This window comes from Pinus tabuliformis, chromosome 6, assembly GCF_031772625.1.
Source record: "Pinus tabuliformis cultivar Carrire ecotype Pingquan chromosome 6, CPIR1, whole genome shotgun sequence".
NCBI lineage: Eukaryota > Viridiplantae > Streptophyta > Pinopsida > Pinales > Pinaceae > Pinus > Pinus tabuliformis.
In genome coordinates this window covers 702,099,344-702,118,944 of record NC_142292.1, presented here as the reverse complement: position 1 = coordinate 702,118,944, position 19,601 = coordinate 702,099,344, and the positions used below count along the sequence as shown (strand labels likewise).

At 40.7% G+C, this 19,601-nt stretch overlaps 1 protein-coding gene across 1 annotated transcript; it reads left to right on the top strand.

Moving 5' to 3' along the window:
• Positions 1–2,312: 2,312 nt before the first annotated feature.
• On the top strand, positions 2,313–3,542 carry LOC149260615 (uncharacterized). Its single transcript, XM_089460439.1, has one exon. The coding sequence runs from the start codon at positions 2,313–2,315 to the stop codon at positions 3,540–3,542; it is 1,230 nt and encodes a 409-aa protein (XP_089316565.1).
• Positions 3,543–19,601: the final 16,059 nt, after the last annotated feature.

The following is a 19,601-nucleotide window of genomic DNA, read 5'->3' as shown; positions in this document are numbered from 1 at the left end:
GAACACACAATAATTAGATTTATTCATGGTAATAGGCTAAGCATTTTATGACTTATTTCTGGCACTAAATTGTTGTCTCATCATAATAACAAAAGCATCTGTGGAGATGAAACTTATTTCATGTTTGAATAAACATTGTTAGCATTGTTGATAATCTAATAACCATCTTAAATCATAGAGATAAATGTACCCTGGATGCTAGTAATGATTTATACATTTCTCATGGTTGAAACTGAGCATTATTGGTCATAATAAATATGTCCTCATTATTCTCAGATACACTTTTATTGTTTTTGCATGGGATAGAAATGACAACATAGTACCATTCTCTACATAATTAATATCCCTCATTTGCATTATCTACACCACAAGACTAGTGTACTCCAACTTAGTAGTGTGTATAAAATTCTTTGTTGGTTTCTCTACAAAGTACTAAGACAGTCTATGGTCGATAAGAACAATTGATATTTAAATAGATTTCAATGCTTGATTCATCTATAGTAATTTTGTGCATTGTTAAATCTCACTTCATTTCTGAGTGCAAAAATAAACAAATGTTTATCTAAGCATACATCCAATGGTTATAATGACACGAATGATATACATTGCATGGTTTACTATGCTAAATGTGTTTGGCATTTTTCGTCATTGTTACTAACTATAATCTCAACTTATGGTGGTGTATTTTCTTTAAATGTTGGTAAGGTAAGGGTAATAACAAGATATAGGGGTATCATTATATGTTCGGCAATAATCCCTTTGGTTATTCCCGCTTTGCAACTGATCTGCGCTTGAGACCTTTGCCTCGGCCCTGTGGCCGCTTCGGAGGGTTCCCTACGCGGCTTTGACCCTGCGCAGCGCCTCCTTTCTGCCTGTCGATCCCTACCTGAATTGAGCCCCCTATCTGCGTGGCGATTGGGCTCTCTGCTCTTCGGAGGTCCCTTCTCTGGGTTGGATTGAAGGATTATGACCTCTGGAATTTGGGTGCGCTCGCTTCGATCGAGCTAAGACGTCGTTTCAATGGATCCGTCGCCGCCTCCCCTCTCTGATGCTGAGGCTTTTATAAAACTGTTGGATTCTCTCCCAAAGAAGAAAGTGACTGAGGCTGCGAAGTTTGTCAAGCGCCTGGATGACATCCCTGAGATTGAGCTCCCTCCTGAGGGGCCGATACAGGTCGCCCTCTCATTGGCAGAGCAGGCTTTGGTTGGACAGTTCACTGGACTCTGGCCCTCCCCCAAAACCACGGAGAGCTGGGTAGCAAGGAATTGGGCACCGCTGATCAAAAGCAGAGTCACTTCCTATTTTCTAGGGAAGGGTTTCTTCCTATTTGAATTCTCTGAAAAGGAGGATAAGGACCTGATATTCCGCAATGGACCCTATTTCATGGGCCCTCAAGGGCTGTATCTCAATAAGTGGACGCCTGATTTTGACCCAGCAGTTGACGTTCCCACAGCCGTCCCTGTGTGGGTTAGATTGCCCAACCTGCCAGTGCATTGTTGGAATTGGGAGTCTCTTAAGCACATCAGAAACACATTGGGCAAGTTCATTGATTGAGCAAACAGCAAAGACCAATACGACTGTGCTCGAATCTGCGTTGAAGTGGATCTTGAGGTTGGTTTGCCCGAGGCAATAAAGATTAAGGTTGGAAATTGGACGCATCTCCAAAAGTTGGACTATGAGCAGCTTCCGTTCAAGTGCAGGAAATGCCATGTCTATGGCCATTTTGCTAGAGGCTGCCCAAAGAATAGTGAAGGGGAGAAAGGCAAGGAGGAAGGATGGACTCAGGTCAAAAGGACCAAATCCACTCACAAAGCCCCTAGAACTGGAAATAAAAATGGCAAAGTCCCCCAGGCAGGCTCTGGGCTTCAAACACCCCTCATGGAAGAACAAGGAAACAAATACACGTTGTTAAGCTCAGCAATAGAAGATCCTCAAGAAATAGAGATGCAGAATGAAGTATCGCCCCACAAAGAGCCCCCCTCGGGATCAAAGCAAGTTGAAGCCAATGCAGACAGACCGAAAGAGATACCCACAGAAGAGGCTGAGGAAGTGCAAGGATCGGAGGATTCAGAAGAAGAAGGTGAAATAGGGGATTCGCAAACCTCGGCTAGAAGATCATTGAGAGGCCGAAAATCTGCCCGTGAAAAAAGAGAACAGGAGACTTATAAAGACAAACTTCAAGGAAGCCAACCAACCCTCGAGAAACTCTTGGCAAAAACTCTGAAGACGACCAGAAACCAGTCCCAGAGCTCTAAAGGAGCTCTCTATTCCAAAAGTAAGTGATGAAGATTGTCTCCTGGAACTGTAGGGGTATGGGGAGAAAAATAAAAGAAGAAGCCGTCAAAAGTCTGATAAGAACTGAAGCTCCTGATATACTCCTCATCCAGGAGACTAAAATGGAGGACAAGGCCTTCCTCCATATCGCCAGAAAATTGTGGAAGAGAAGTGAAGGGCAAGTTGTTTCAGCTCGTGGTGCCTCAGGAGGCCTGGGCACCCTTTGGAACGCAAATAAATTTTCAAAAATCAAAGAGGTCGCCAACACCCATTGGCTGCTCTCTAAGCTGCAACATGTCGATTCAGATGAGACTCTCTGTCTCTTCAATGTGTATGCTCCAGCCAGCGCAAGTGAGAAAAAGAGTTGTTGGGAATCCATTAGAAGCATGGCAGATTCGGAAGATTTAGTGAATATCATCATTGCAGGGGACCTTAATCTTACCCTTTCTCTGGCTGAAAAGCGAGGAGGAAGCGTTGTAAGGGATCCGGCGCGAGAATGGGTTGAGGACCTGCTTCAGGACTGGGACTTGATTGATATAAAACCTTCGTCGGGAAAGTACACTTGGTCTAATAAAAGACTCGGCCCGGGACACATCGCTGCAAGGTTAGATCGTTTTTTTGTTCAAAGTACTTTCCTTCTTCTTGGATTAGAATCTAGAATGCATATCCTCCCTTGTAGTGTCTCCGACCACAGACCCATTAAACTTGATCTTCTGGCTCATATGGATCAAGGTCCTATCCCTTTTAAATTCAGTCCCCTTTGGGTTAAAGAACAGTCCTTTATGCAATTAGTAAAAGATACTTGGAAGCAACCAGTCAATGGCTCTGCCTTCTTTGTTTGGGAGGAAAAGCTCAGGAGAGTGAAAGCTGCATTGAAATCTTGGGTAAAATCCCTTCCTAACCCAGCAGTGGAAAGGAAAAAGATCCAAGAATGTCTCGAGATTCATCAACTGAATTCGGAAAATGAAGAGATCACAAAAGAAACTCTAGATAAGGAAGCTGAACTTCAGGAAAAATTTCTCAAGGCAAGTCTGGCCGAGGAAGAGTATTGGAGGATTAAATCCCGTAGGCTTTGGCTCAAGGCTGGAGATAGGAACTCTTCCTTCTTCCACAAGCAAGCCCAAGCCCGGAAAAGTTTCAACTCCATCTCAGAAATCAAGGAAGAGAACATAAACCACAGAGACATACAAAGTATAAAAAAGGCTGCTTTCCTCCATTTCAAAATTTGTATAGTGAAAAAGAGGGCTTGGGGCACGCATCAACTTTAGTGAACGAGGTACCCTCTCTGATTACTACCAGAAAGAATCAGCTTTTGGAAGCAGAAGTCACCAACAATGAAATAAAAACTGCCCTCTTTGCAATGGAGCTAGATAAGGCCCCGGGCCCAGATGGCTTTACTGCCAGATTCTTGCAGAACTGTTGGCAGATTGTGGAAAAATATTTATGCAGAATGGTCCGGAAATCTCAAGCTTGTCAGAAAATTGGGGGAAGCACCAACTCGGCTTTCCTGGCCCTTATTCCCAAGGAAAAAGGCGCCAATTCCTTCACCAGATTTCGTCCTATTTCCCTTTGCAATATAGGCTATAAGCTGATAACAAAAGTGATTGCAAACAGACTAAAAATCATCCTTCCTAACATCATTCCTGAGAACCAGGGAGGTTTTATTCAGGGAAGACAGATTGTGGACAATTTTATCCTGGTCCAAGAGGCGATTCACTCAAGCTTGAACCGGAAAGAGAAAGGAATGGTTATCAAACTAGACCTTGAAAGCGCCTTTGACAGGGTGAGACACAGATTCTTGTTTGATGTCCTCCACAAATTTGGTTTTGGACTCTGTTGAAGCCCGAAAATCGGGTCGACAACAAGGGGGATACCCGCCCGGTCCGGACCTTTGTTGGCAGCTCCTTATCCGTTTGGTATAGCGGGTCCGACTGGGGATAATGGGACCAGTTTCCCAATCTATGGGTGTGTGTGTGTAGAATTGGATGTTGCTGATCTAACAGTAACTATCTAAGCTATTCTAATTCAAACTTTAATCTAATTTTATACTATGGTAATCTGATAAAAACAGCACATCTAATCTATGCTAACCCGGGATGTAATTCTTCTATTATGCGATCTAAAGAGATTTCATATAACAACTGGTAATAAAGATCATTCAGCGATTATAAAAAAGGAAATCAATTAAGATGAACTATTTCGCATAAAAAGTTAGGCAAAACAGTGGTGAACAGCATATCGCATAATAAGCTATTCATAAATCAAACATAAATAAATAGCTACCACCGTACAAAAGTGCCAAATGGTAACTCAAGCATTCATGCAATAACATATAAACAACTAAAAACTGTATATCACTCTAACATATAAGCAGAAATGGTCAAGAGATAAAAGTACCATTTATGACTGGTCCTACTCATAAGCTTCAAGCAACAATGATTTATTTCTCCTTGCTCTAACATCTACTAAGAGTACAGAAGTGCAACATCAGTAGCAGATATCAAATGCAAACATCAACAAATCTTGATCCATTCATTCACCAAAACCTCCTCTGAGGGTGCAAAAGTGCATGTTCTGAGGACAAGTTTTTGATAAATTTCTGGACCCTTCTCTAAAAACATGAGAAGGGTTTAAATACTACTAACTAAATAACTTAATTACACATATTCAGGATACGGTTTAAATGACCGCCCTTTTTCTAAGCAAAATTATTTCTAAAAATTAAATCTAATATCTAACTATTTCTGCATTTGCTCCTTAATGTTGCGAGCATTCAATATTTGCCTGGGTAGAGTCGGCTGACTGTCTTCCGCTTTTGGTTGAGCTAAGCAAACAGAAATGGCAAGCGCTGGCACCATTTTTTCCAGCAAAATAGCAGATATACTTGAGGATCATCTCTGGCTATGTGGATTTACTGTGTATGCTTAGTAATAACCCAAATTCCACTTGGTTAACCCTCAAATTGCCTCTCCCTTTTCTTTCTTTCTTTTTTGGGCTTACGAGTGACTAAGCAGTTAGGGACTTTGCTTTTTGAGCAATTTTCTCAGCGATGCGCGATTAGCGCGCGCTAATCGCGCATCGAAAACTGCCTCCGTTCTTTGATCCGGGCCTTTCTGGTGCATTTTTCACCTTTAGAGCCTTTCCTTCACCAAGTATAAGCTTTAAAATATTGTAAACATACTGCTTTTTGTGAGCTTCTAACCTTGAGTGTTAAATTGCCTGTTGATATCAGCATTGTTCAACTACTCATTGAACCATGGCTCTGACTGATAGATCTGTAATGGATAGCTCAACAGCGCTCTGGAATTTGCGGCTCTGTTCATGAGGGCATTTCTTCTCTGCTTCCGAGCATTGGAGCTTTATCCTTTTTCCTTAATCGCTCCCTACACATTGCTTCATATTGTTTTTGTTTTTCATTCCTGCAGTTCACACATAAGGAGAGAGTAATGATAATAAACATTGACAAGAAAGCTCTGAGCTCTACGGATGTACCAAAACATGCCACCTGACGTGAACTAACTCTTCGAAAAAAAACACAAAACTGTCTTTCATTAACATTTGGCGTACATTCATTAATTTTCATTAACGCGCGTATTCAATTTTTCTTGAATGTTGAGCCGTGGAAAATCTGCGATGGACGATCTCTGCGATTCGCATCGCAGCATCGCATCATCGTGTTATCGCGTTATTGTATTTTTATCAAGATGTGTTATCACAGGGTTAACCGATCACGTTTATCGCAAAATCGCAGATTGCAGTTTCGCGCGATCGCCGATCGCAGCATCGCGTTATCGCAAGGTCGCAGATTTTACAATTCGTTAAATAGTTATGTGTTGTTTTTGCGATGTTGTGATATGCGATGTCGCATATCGGCCATCGGCGATTTATTAAAGTTTTCGTTTGTGAGCGTTTCTTAATGCATGCGATGCGATGGATTTCGTGTCGCATTCTCACGGTTTGTCATTCTACTCACAAGGAAATGTCTTATCTTCTTCGCGCGATGCGATATTTTCTTGAGTATAATACATGAGTTTTAATTGAATTTTTTACTAAGGGTCCCCACTTACCTAGTGTTATTGCTAATACTAAATAAGGAGGGGGGTTGTTGGTGGCCACAACAATTGGCGATTCACTTGGAAGAGCCAGTTATCTCTGTTTTCCTATTGAATTTTTCAAACTTCCAAAAGCACAAAATTTTTCAGAAAATTAAACTTTGTTATGGATAGATAGAGTACATTATGCTTTAAACTGTCAATGATATTTTGTTTCAACCTCTTTTCATTCTAATTATTTGCTTCCTTAGGCTAGTCCTTGTATTTACATTAGCCATTACTTGGTCTTGTAAAGATAAAATAAAGTCTCCTCTGTAAACCAGTTTTAAATATGCTCATTTGTCGTAGGTAGAGTCTCTGCTGCCAGCAGGCGTTTATAGCCTCGACAGGGTTACCTGTTACCCAGCAATGATCGTTAATCCTACTTAGGGTGACCTACAACTTTCAAAGAAAAATCCATATTTACACTTATTGCTTTGATTTTCTTTTTATTCTTAAAGAACAATGTCTTGGTTTGGTAGCCAAATTATGACATAGTCATTCACTTGATTCATAACTTTGCTGAACAAGCTAACTCGTGATGAGACCCCTTGTCTTTTGATTGCAACAATCTTGATTCATTTCCCTGTTGTGGTAGACAGTATTGGCAAAGTCAGCAAGTTATGATATCTGTGATTATGATAAGCCGGCTCGTGATGAGACCTCTTATTCTTCAAGATATAGTGTATCCTTGGATTATCACTCTGAACGCTGCGATTTTCCTTTAGCAGGGAGGAAGTCATTGTTTCCTTAAGATAGCTCTGGACGACAATAATAGAGTTTTTGGAAATAGATGTTCTACAAAGAATCTTCATTTTGTTATTGATACCTTTCATTGTGCTGATATAAAACAATTTCTTCACTAAAGGTTGCTTTCATCAAATTCCTTGAAGTTGAAACTCGTATCATATCTAGGCTAAAGTTTTTAACTGTATCTGTCAATAATAAAGACCAATTTTTCAAAAGATTTGCTATTTATACAAGCGAAAAGCTCAAAATCTTAAAGAGAATTGGTGTCTTTTTTGTAAATACCTAATGTAACCACTCACAACTGGTTTTATTATGAAAAGAAAAACTATTCTACAAAAATAGAAGAATAATCTTCTATGGAAAATATTTCTTGAGAATTTGTCCATTAACAGGCAAAGGATCCCTCCTACCTGCTAAATCCTGTAACACAAATGTTGATGGACCTATGACTTCAACAATCTGAAAAGGACCAAGCCACATCTTTTGAAATTTTGTGTGTTTGCCCTTTTCTTCATGAGCATTATCCCACTTTAAAACTAAATCTCCCATCTGAAAATCTTTTCTGGTCATTATGTTTGAATCAAAAGAGGATTTTATTAGCGCTTCATGATGAGCATGCGTTTTCTTAGCTTGTTCTCGTTGTTCTTCTAATTTAATTATTTCCATTTGTCTCAGCTGTAAGGAGGAAGTGGGTACTTCATCAATGTATTGTACTAAAGACAAAGAGGGAATGGCTAAGTGAGTTGGAAGAACCACTTCTTTCCCATAAACTAAATTAAAGGGAGAAGTGTCGATTGAAGCTTTTTGCGTTATCCTATCTGCCCATAAAGCATATACCAAAGCTTTGTGCCAATTCTTTTGATTCTGGTCAACTATTCTTTTAATAATCCTGATTAGGTTTTTATTTGTTGACTCAGCTAACCCATTACCTTGCGGATAGTAATTGGCCGAATATTTTAGTTTGAATCCTCTTTTAAGTGCAAAATCAGTGATTGCATTTCCAGAAAAGTATGATGCATTGTCAAACATTAAAGCAGATGGCAATCCAAACCTAGTGATTATAAATTGATCTATGAACTCAATAATATTTTCAGAATTAGCTGTCTTGAACCCATTTTGTGAAATAATTTGTTGCCGTGAGGATGTATCTATGCTGCTTAGAAGAGTGAGGAACGATCTCACCTATTATGTCCAAGCCCCACTGACTGAAAGGTTGCTCGATGTTTACCGGCTGTAGTGGCAGGGATGGCTTCTTTTGTCTCCCAGCAGTAGTTTGGCAGACTTGACATCTTCTCACGTAACTGTGCGAGTCTTTGAACAGCATGGGCCAATAATATCCTGCGCGTAAGATTTTATGTGCAGTAGCATCTCCAGCATAGTGTCCGCCTGCTGGCCCATCGTGGAGTTCTTGCAAAACTTTTTCAGCTTTAGTTTTTTCAAGACACCTAAGAAGAACAGAATAATATTTTTTTCTGAAAATAATATCATTTATGAGCTGATATTGTTTAGCTTTCAATCTTAGAGCTCTTTTCTTAGTATGATCAAGGTGTGAAGGAGCATACCCGTTCTTAAGATAATAAATGATATCAGCATATAATGATTCTGCATCGTTTAGGCTTACCTCACCCATTTGTACCTCTTCAGATGGAGTTTCAGAAATTTGCGATGCTCCGGCCAGCATTTTGCAGAAGCCTTGACCTCTTACAATGTTTTCTGGTTTGATCTCAAGGTCGTATTCCTGTAAGGCAGTAACCCAATTGGCCCTTTTCTCACCCACATCCTTCTGCACTAGAAGATTCCTTACCGCTGGAAACGGTACTATGATCTTAGTATGGGTTTTAAGTAAGAAAGGTCTGAAGTACTTGACCGCTTTGAAAACAGCATAAGCCTGTTTCTCCACGTCTGAATAATTGAGTTCAGCACCTTGTAAATTTGAGCTAAAAAACGCAATTGGAGCTTCCACTTTTTCTTGATTTGCTTGAGTTAGTATCGCGGCATATGACTTATCTGAGGCAAATGTTTATAAAATAAAAGATTCTGAAAAATTTGGGGTTGCTAAAGATGGAGCATTAATAATGGATTGCTTGATCAAATTGAATGCTTCATGTTCATCTTAACCCCATTTAAAATTTGAATTCTTTTTAATCATGGTCTGCAAAGGAGACACGATTCGCGAAAAATCTGGAACGAATCTCTTTACAAAATTGATTTGACCAAGGAAAGATTGCATGGCTTTTTTGTTATGAGGTAGGGATATCTCAGAAATTTCTTTGATTCTGTCAGGATCAATGTGAATACCGGACTTTGACACTATGAATCCTAGAAGTTTCCCTTCACTTAATGCGAAAAAAGATTTCTTTGGGTTAAGTGAAATTCCATACCTTAAACACCGTTGAAAGATTTGTTTCAGGTCTTTGAGATGGTCGCTTCGCTTCTTGGAGTACACTGTTATATCATCCAAATAAATTACTACAGATTTATTGACTAAACCTTTGAATGCGATGTCCATGGCTCTCTAAAATGTAGCACCAGCATTAATCAAACCAAATGGCATCTTCCGATATGCATATGTGCCCCATTTAGTTCTGAATGTGGTTTTCAACTGATCATCAGGATGTACCAACACTTGATTGTACCCTGAAAATCCATCCAAGAAAGACATTAGTTCTGAACCCGCCACCGCCTGCAGTATTTGCTCCATAGGTGGAAGAGGAAAATTGTCTTTTTGACAGGCTTTGTTAAGATTCTGAAAGTCAATGCAAATCCTAATGTCTCCATTTTTCTTTCTAACGGGTACCATATTGGAGACCCATTTGGAATGTCTGACGGGAAAGATTATCCTGGCTTTCAGTAACTTGTTGAGCTCGGTTTTTATCTGATTTTCTAAATTGGGGTGGATTTTTCTCAGTTTTTGTTGGACAGGTTTTTCGTTATCGATCATGGGAATAGTATGCTGGATGATAGAAGTGTCGTATGTTTTCAGCTCATCATAATTCCAGGCAAAAACATTTTTATATTGTCTCAAAAGACGAATATACGCTAGTTTCTCTTCAGGGGCTAGGCCGAGGCCTAGATTAATGTTTTGTGGTTTAGTATCGGTCCCTAGGTTTACTAATTCATAGTTCAAGGTTGAACTGTAGAGTTTTGAATTGGTAGACCTCTTAAACCGATCTTTCAAATCATATAAGTCTTCTAACTTAACCACCGACTTCGGTATAGCATTATTAGTGCTATTTTGTTGCAATTGTCGATCGTGCTGGTCTTCGTCAATTATTTGATTGGAGTAGGATCCTTCAGATGTGAGGAAATTTACGATATCTGGATCATCATTGAATACTCTCCAATTTGTGATGTTGTCAGGAATGGATGGTCTAAAGATTAATTCTATTGAGAATCTATCTGGACTAAAATCTCCAGAGGGAATAAGCTTAGAAGCTATGTTAGCCAAAAGGTCAGCACTAGCATTTTGGAGTCTGGGGATTGAAGAAATATTAAATGCTATGAAATGCTCAGTCAGATCTTGTACTAAAGATTGATAGTGTTTTAAGTGACCTGATAAGCAATGTATAGTGTTACGTACCTGCTTAACCACAATCTCAGAGTCTCCAAAGACTTGAAGATACTTGACCTCTAACCCGATTGCTTTGTACAGGCCTTGAACCAAAGCCTCGTATTCTGTTGTATTGTTTGTGCAATCAAATTCGAGTCTGCATGTGAGCATGATCTTTTCTCCTTCTGGACTAATCAGAACGCATCTTGCTCCTGCTCCTTCGTTAGATCTAGAGCCATCAAAAAATAATTTCCAAAACAAAGATGTATTTACAGGTTTATCTAAAAAATTAATACATTTCGAACTATCAGTTCGAGAAAAATTTTCAACTTGGGACAAAACTGAATTTTCTAAATAAGGTGACGCATGAGCATTGAAATTGCCGAGGAAAGAATCTACCGAGTAATTTCCAATGATACTGTTGTTATACGCTACCGGTTCATTTTCTCCCTCTAACTCCGTTACTATGTACTTCTGGTGTAGCTCTCGTTCAACTTTTATTTGATTCGGTTTACCGTTGTAGGGCAGCCACATGTGCGACCAATCAGTTGCGAAGTATCCATGGAGTTTCTCTGACCAATCCCTGCTAAGGATTAAGCCATAGAATTCTGGGATGTCAGCAACTAGAATGTCAATAACCTGACATACCTTCGGGTTGGATGACAATCTTATGGTTACTTGATTTAGTTCGCCGATCACTTCGACTTGAGATCGATCGAGCTGAACTATGCGCACTGCGGATTTCTGTGGTTGAACATTTAATTTGGCACATATAGATTTGGGTAAAATATTCGATGAAGCACCGGAATCTACTAAACAATTGTGCACATTTTTATTGAAGATTTCATAAGTAAGGAGAAACGGGGGAGTGTGAGATCTTGATCTTCCTCCAATCAAGGCGATGTCATTTGGATCAATCTTACTGATCGCGTTCGTTGGAGGTCTTCCCATGTTGTGGGAAGCTTGAGAAAGTACAGCGGCAGGCAAAGGTGCAACTGGCACGGCATGTAATTCTTTCATCATTATCTTCTGTTGATGTTTCAACTTGCTCAGTTCGTAAAGGGTGATATTAGCCCTAGTCTTTTTCATGTCATCAATAATATTGTACTCCATTTCATCCGACACTATCAGTGTTTTTGATGGAGTCGTTTCATCTGCTTGGACTAGGCTAGCTTGAGTCGCTTTGGATGTTGTTTTCTTTGTTGCGACTTTATCTTTTGTTGCAGAGCTTGCGCTCTTTTGCTTAGGGGTAGTTTGGGGAGGATCAAGCTGATTTTTACTTCGTGTGATAACTGGAAATACTTCTTGATCTTCCTCTTGTGGGAGGATGAAATCCGACATTCCTTGTAATTCCACAACTTCTTCGTCATCGGTCCGCCCTTCAGTGGCGATTTCCTCTTCCTCCTCCTCGGATTCAGCTTTTGAAATGGCATTGGGTGGCTTTGCATCCGTTGAAGGACCTCTTTTAAAAGCTCTGTAGGGATTTTTCGAAGAAGTTTCTGCTACTTGCTTTTTTATGTCAACCATCTCATTGGACATGGTCTTTAGAACTTTCTGCAATCCTTCTAAATCAAAAGGATCTTTTGCTTGTTTCTTCTTGGAATCTTCCTTGAAGGTGACTTTTTTGGACTTATGTTCCTCTGTCGCGGATCTCTTTTCCAGGGCTATTATTTGTTTTTCTACTGCTATCGCCTCTTTCATGTTTTCAGCTAAGGTTGTTTTATTTGCCCTGTCCACGAAGATGGCTATGTTCGATGGCAGAGCGGTAATATACCATTCACATCGTACTTCTTCACTGGGCTGAGAAGCAGTAGGAATTTTATTGAAAATTTTGTTGAACCGTAAATTGAAATCCTTAATAGGCTCTCTAGCTTCGGCTTTAAGATTGGATAGGTCATTGATTAATGTTGTCATTGATCTGTCATCACCAAACTTGGTTAGGAATTGGTCCTGGAAGATATCCCAACTTGTAATGGATCCAGAGGGTAATGAAAAGTACCATGACCCGGTTGTCCCTTGCAGTGTATAGGGAAAAAGTCGAACAACAGCATCTTCATTAGTAACCCCATTGAGATTAATGGAAAGCATGAAATTATTTATGTGCTCTTCTGCTAGCATACCTGCCTCGGGATTAAATTTGGGCAGCCATTTCTCAGGATGGGCCGGTATTTGACTCAAGGGTGTAGGCATTAAGACTGCCCCAGGGTTGTTCCATGGAGACTGGGCCATCGTTGAACTGCTAACAGAGGAAAGTGCAGAAGATGATGCCTGTGGCTGGGAGGATGAGGATACTATGATCGTAGATGATTGAAGAGGGGTTTTGGGGGTTCCAGTGGACGAATGGATGATGATCTGGAGTGGAGGTGTGGATGGTTGACTTCGCGGTGAAGTAGTTGAGATGGATGATGCGGACGAAAGAGTCTCACTGTCAGACTCTTGTGGTGATTTCCTTGCTCTTTTCCTGGTGGGAAGAGGTAATTCAGTTGGCTGAACGCCAAACTTTTCACTCTTTAGCCTGGTCAGGGGATGAGCAGGGTTGTACTGCGAAGTCACGCTGCCTTGAGATTTATCAGACCTCTGAGGGGAGATGGAAAATCGCTGAAGTTTGTGAATCAGGGATTCGACTTCAAGAGGTTCAATGGTAGATTGGTCTGAAATATCAGGGTGGGTAGCAGCGGTTGATACTCGAGCGACTTCTGACTCTGGATTTAAATGTAATGGGGAAGTCGGGGGAGATGATGAGGGCGATTTACTCTCAGAATGGTATTCAGATTTGGATTTACTTGCCATTCATAGTTCAGGCCCTCCTTCTAGCGCCAAATATGTTGAAGCCCCGAAAATCGGGTCGACAACAAGGGGGATACCCGCCCGGTCCGGACCTTGGTTGGCAGCTCCTTATCCGTTTGGTATAGCGGGTCCGACTGGGGATAATGGGACCAGTTTCCCAATCTATGGGTGTGTGTGTGTAGAATTGGATGTTGTTGATCTAACAGTAACTATCTAAGCTATTCTAATTCAAACTTTAATCTAATTCTATACTATGGTAATCTAATAAAAACAACACATCTAATCTATGCTAACCCGGGATGTAATTCTTCTATTATGCGATCTAAAGAGATTTCATATAACAGCTGGTAATAAAGATCATTCAGCGATTATAAGAAAGGAAATCAATTAAGATGAACTATTTCGAATAAAAAGTTAGGCAAAACAGTTGTGAACAGCATATCGCATAATAAGCTATTCATACATCAAACATAAATAAATAGCTACCACCGTACAAAAGTGCCAAATGGTAACTCAAGCATTCATGCAATAACATATAAACAACTAAAAACTGTATATCACTCTAACATATAAGCAGAAATGGTCAAGAGATAAAAGTACCATTTATGATTGGTCCTACTCATAAGCTTCAAGCAACAATGATTTATTTCTCCTTGCTCTAACATCTACTAAGAGTACAGAAGTGCAACATCAGTAGCAGATATCAAATGCAAACATCAACAAATCTTGATCCATTCATTCACCAAAACCTCCTCTGAGGGTGCAAAAGTGCATGTTCTGAGGACAATTTTTTGATAAATTTCTCGACCCTTCTCTAAATGCATGAGAAGGGTTTAAATACTACTAACTAAATAACTTAATTACGCATATTCAGGATACGGTTTAAATGACCGCCCTTTTTCTAAGAAAAATTATTTCTAAAAATTAAATCTAATATCTAACTATTTCTGCATTTGCTCCTTAATGTTGCGAGCATTCAATATTTGCCTGGTTAGAGTCGGCTGACTGTCTTCCGCTTTTGGTTGAGCTAAGCAAACAGAAATGGCAAGCGTTGGCACCATTTTTTTCAGCAAAATAGCAGATATACTTGAGGATCATCTCTGGCTATGTGGATTTACTGTGTATGCTTAGTAATAACCCAAATTCCACTTGGTTAACCCTCAAATTGCCTCTACCTTTGCTTTCTTTCATTTCTGGGCTTACGAGTGACTAAGCAGTTAGGGACTTTGCTTTTTGAGCAATTTTCTCAGCGATGCGCGATTAGCGCTAGGCGCTAATCGCGCATCGAAAACTGCCTCCGTTCTTTGATCCGGGCCTTTCTGGTGTGTTTTTCGCCTTTAGCGCCTTTCCTTCACCAGGTATAAGCTTTAAAATATTGCAAACATACTGCTTTTCGTGAGCTTCTAACCTTGAGCGTTAAATCGCCTGTTGATATCAGCATTGTTCAACTACTCATTGAACCATGGCTCTGACTGATAGATCTGTAATGGATAGCTCAGCAGCGCTCTGGAATTTGCGGCTCTGTTCATGAGGGCATTTCTTCTCTGCTTCCGAGCATTGGAGCTTTATCCTTTTTCCTTAATCGCTCCCTGCACATTGCTTCATATTGTTTCTGTTTTTCATTCCTGCAGTTCACACATAAGGAGAGAGTAATGATAATAAAAATTGACAAGAAAGCTCTAAGCTCTACGGATGTACCAAAACATGCCACCTGACATGAACTAACTCTTCGAAAAAAACACAAAACTGTCTTTCATTAACACTTGGCGTACATTCATTAATTTTCATTAACGCGCGTATTCAATTTTTCTTGAATGTTGAGCCGGGGAAAATCTGCGATGGACGATCTCTGCGATTCGCATCGCATCATCGTGTTATCACGTTATCGCATTTTTATCAAGATGTGTTATCGCAGGGTTAACCGATCACGTTTATCGCAGAATCGCAGATTGCTGTTTCGCGCGATCGCAAGATCGCCGATCGCAGCATCGCGTTATCGCAAGGTCGCAGATTTTACAATTCGTTAAATAGTTATGTGCTGTTTTTGTGATGTTGCGATATGCGATGTCGCATATCGGCCATCGGCGATTTCTTAAAGTTTTCGTTTGTGAGCGTTTCTTAATGCATGCGATGCGATGGATTTCGCGTCGCACTCTCACGGTTTGTCATTCTACTCACAAGGAAATGTCTTATCTTCTTCGCGCGATGCGATATTTTCTTAAGGAGTATAATACATGAGTTTTAATTGAATTTTTTACTAAGGGTCCCCACTTACCTAGTGTTATTTCTAATACTAAATAAGGAGGGGGGTTGTTGGTGGCCACAACAGACTCAAATTTATCAACTAGATCAAGGCATGTATCAGTGAGCCCTGGATTGCCCCTTTGGTGAATGGAAGGACTACTGACTTCTTCAAAGCCTCTAGAGGGCTGAGACAAGGGTGTCCTCTCTCCCCCTTGCTCTTTGTCCTCCAAGCTTTTGTTCTAAGCTCCCTCCTCAATAAAAAGCAGACTGATCAAGAAATAATGGGATTGAACATCGCAAGAGGTGCCAAAAACATAAACCATGCGCTATTTGCAGATGACTCCCTTTTGTTGGGTGCTGCCTCCTTGACCACGGCTAAACAATTCAAAGATGTGGTGGATTCTTACTGTGAAGACTCGGGAAGCAGCCTCAACAAAGGAAAATGTCACATCTACTGTTGGAATTCTACTGCCAGATCCCTCCAAGCTATCTCCAGATGTTTCGGCTTCGCAGCCTCCTCTTCATGGTCATCTTTCAAGTATTTGGGGCTCCCTGTTTTCCAAAAAAGGGCCCTCAGCAGAGACTGGTTGCCTTTGTTGGAAAAATTTAAGCTCAAAATCCATTCCTGGGGCTTCAATTGGCTCAATTTGGCTGGCAAGACAGTGCTTGTCAAAGCTGTTTTGAACAGTCTTCCCATATACCAATCTGCAGTCATGATGGCCCCTATTGGCATCATGAGGAAAATGGAGGATTACATAAGGAATTTCTTCTGGAAAGGCGGCAAAGCAAATGAGAAAAAAATTCCTCTATTAAACTGGGACATAATCTCCTTGCCCAGAATGGAAGGTGGCCTGAATTTCAAGAACATCAGTAAGCAAAATATCGCATTGGGTGCAAAACTACTATGGAGGATAATTGCCCCAAATCCGGGTTGGGCTCAGCTAGCGTTGTGGAAAAAATACTTCTGTGGGCAGAGAACACGCTGTCTGGACAATCCCAAATCAATATCCGGAACGATGATCCATAAATTGTGTGCCAAAGCTTCCTCCTTAATTAACCTCCATGCGCACTGGATCCCTGGAAATGGCAAGCGCATCAAAATCTGGGATGACCGTATCATGGGTAGTGATCCCCTATCTGAAGATCGCTCTCTGGTTCTGTTGAGAGAATGGATGGACAGAGTGGGTCTTAAAACTCTGTGGGACATATCACATTGGGAGAACGGTGAATGGCAGAGTTGGATTAATCTTGAGGTGCCTCAGAATCTTTCCAGAGACTACGCCATCTTCTGATCCCTCTTAACAAGCAAAGCTCCAATGAACAACAGGAAACCTGATACTCGGGGATGGGGTCCGACCCCTGGGCGCTACTCAGTCGCGCAAGGTTATAGACAGCTCTCTCTGCAACCTCATGTTCCCCCTGATCCGAAGCCCTGGCAAGGAATTTGGTCTCAGACAACGATCCCTAAAATAGACTCATTTTGTTGGCTTCTTTGCCACCAAAGAATCTTGACTGACGACAGGCTTCGAAAAAGAGGCTACATAGGGCCATCCCGATGCTCGCTATGTGGGGACGATGAAGAAAACGCCTCCCATCTAATGCTCCGCTGTAAGTTTACTACTGATCTATGGAAAGAAGCCTTAAGCCCGTGGAGCGTAGACTTCGCCCTCCCTAACCGCTGCTCTGATTTGTTTTCAAACTGGAAGTTAAGGTACCCAGGTGGCACTCCTCAGAACGCCCACATCAAAGAAGCCTGGCTCGCCCTTCCCAAATTAATCTGCTGGCATATATGGCTGGAAAGAAATCAGAGGATATTCAGAGACAAGAAGAGCGATCTCAAGATTATCTGGGTAAAAATCAAAAGCCACCTAAAAGACTGTTTGGGAGATCAGCTTGACGGGGCAGATCTAAGCGGACAAGAAGCTGTATGGGGCGCTTATCTTGATCTCCAATTCATTGATATTGCCAGGCATCCCTCTCCTCTAAAAAAATGGCAAATTCGCCTTGAGGCTGCAGACTTTTCTGAGTTTTGCATCAAGAAGGCAAGAAATGCTCTTTTCTTCGACGGGGCAGCAAAAGGTAATCCTGGTATATCTGGTGCAGGTGGAGTAGTCAAAAGTGCTGAGGGCAGAATTGAATTAAGATATGCCTGGGGAGTGGGCTTCAATACCAGCATTCAAGCCGAAGCTCTGGCTCTTCTCCAGGGTCTCAAGCAGCTCATTTCTCTGGGTATCAAAGAGGCAACTGTATTTGGGGACTCCCAGTCTATCATAAAGACCATCGTGGACAATTCTTCTCCTTCTGATCTAAGGTTATCAAGATTGATGAGCAGAATTAGATCCCTGATAAATTCCTTTCAGAACCTGGAATTTCTTCATGTAAAGAGAGACAACAATAAAGAAGCTGATGCTGAAGCCAACAAAGCGGTTCTCCTCCCTCTCGGAGTCCTTCTAAGAGACGAAGACGAAGGCTGGGATCCCATCCCTTAACTGTTAGTTTAAAATGTTTTACTGTCTTTTATTGGAGCAGTTTGTTTGTATCTGTAAATCAGGAAAGATAGAGAAGATCACTCGAAATATAGTTTACAGAATTCGCAGGCTCACTAGGGGGGAAGCCATTTGGTTCCTATCCGAGGAGAAATCTGAGCTCTGCCTATTTCTTTGTAACCTGAAATGAGGCATTTCTGCCGAGAATCAATATATCAAACTAACCGTTTCTGTCAAAAAAAACAAGATATAGGGGTATCTTAGTAAGGGAAGGGTAAGGTGATCCATCCTTCCCATCATCCAGTGTTGATAAGAGAAGGTCCAGTTCCATATCCCATTGTGGATATACCAAAGGAATCAAAGGAAAAATCCCAATCACACAAACCCATATAAGTCAAAGAAAATAATTTTCAATACATATCGTTAGTGGAGAACTAAAGTGAAGTGGTTCTCAAATATGAGTTGTGCATGTCTTGATATCCACCCAATAGATAACTATCACTATTATTCTATCAACAACCATCATGGGTATAGCTAAATTGAAAGTTACAATTAAATTCACAGATGACCAGTAAAAGTTTTTATTATTTTTGTGTCTCACCAATGCTATACCCCCTTCACATTGTTAACTTGGGTTCGAATCACAGAGAATCGACAGAGACTAAGAATATCACACATGCAGAAGAAAATCAACTAGCTCTGGGACATAAACTTAGTGAGACATGGGACCCTTATTGCCTTTCGAGGATGGTCTAGTGTTTAAACTGAATGGAGATCTATGCTTCTATAAGTCCACAGTCCAATAGCTCCATAATCACTAAAAAAATTAAGCGCATCAGTTACATATGTGAATCCTACGTAATTAGCATCGAATCTGCAATTACATTTCGCCCTAATCTAATGCACCAATTCAAGTCTTATGAACAAAAGAAGTCCCCTTCGTGTACAATACTATACTCTTAATCCACTCAACCTATTTAGAAATGGCTATCAAATTGGTGTTGCTTGAGTCTAGAAAGGGAATAACACGCCTTACTCCACCAAGCATATGAGCAACCGGGGAAACTGGGTAAGATGAATTTGTAACTTGATCTGCACCTACATATGATGGTGTTTTCCACTTTGTTCTGCTCAGTAGTTGATGTGTAACAAAATGAATTGTGAAACTAAGGGTTAGATGGATGATCTCGTCCTTCTGAAACCCTCTCCAAGCACAATTTGTTCATTGGTTGTCGAGACCATTTTTTGTTGGCAAATCAACAATGAGGAGGACTATAGATACAAATTATACAGGCAAACCTTTAAAATCCAGGGTCAATTCAGTCATAGACTTAATTTCCAGGAATGGTAAAGGGTGAAATAGCCCCTAACCAGTGCCATTCCTAAAAATCGGGGCGATTGGAGAAAATCTGAACTGCA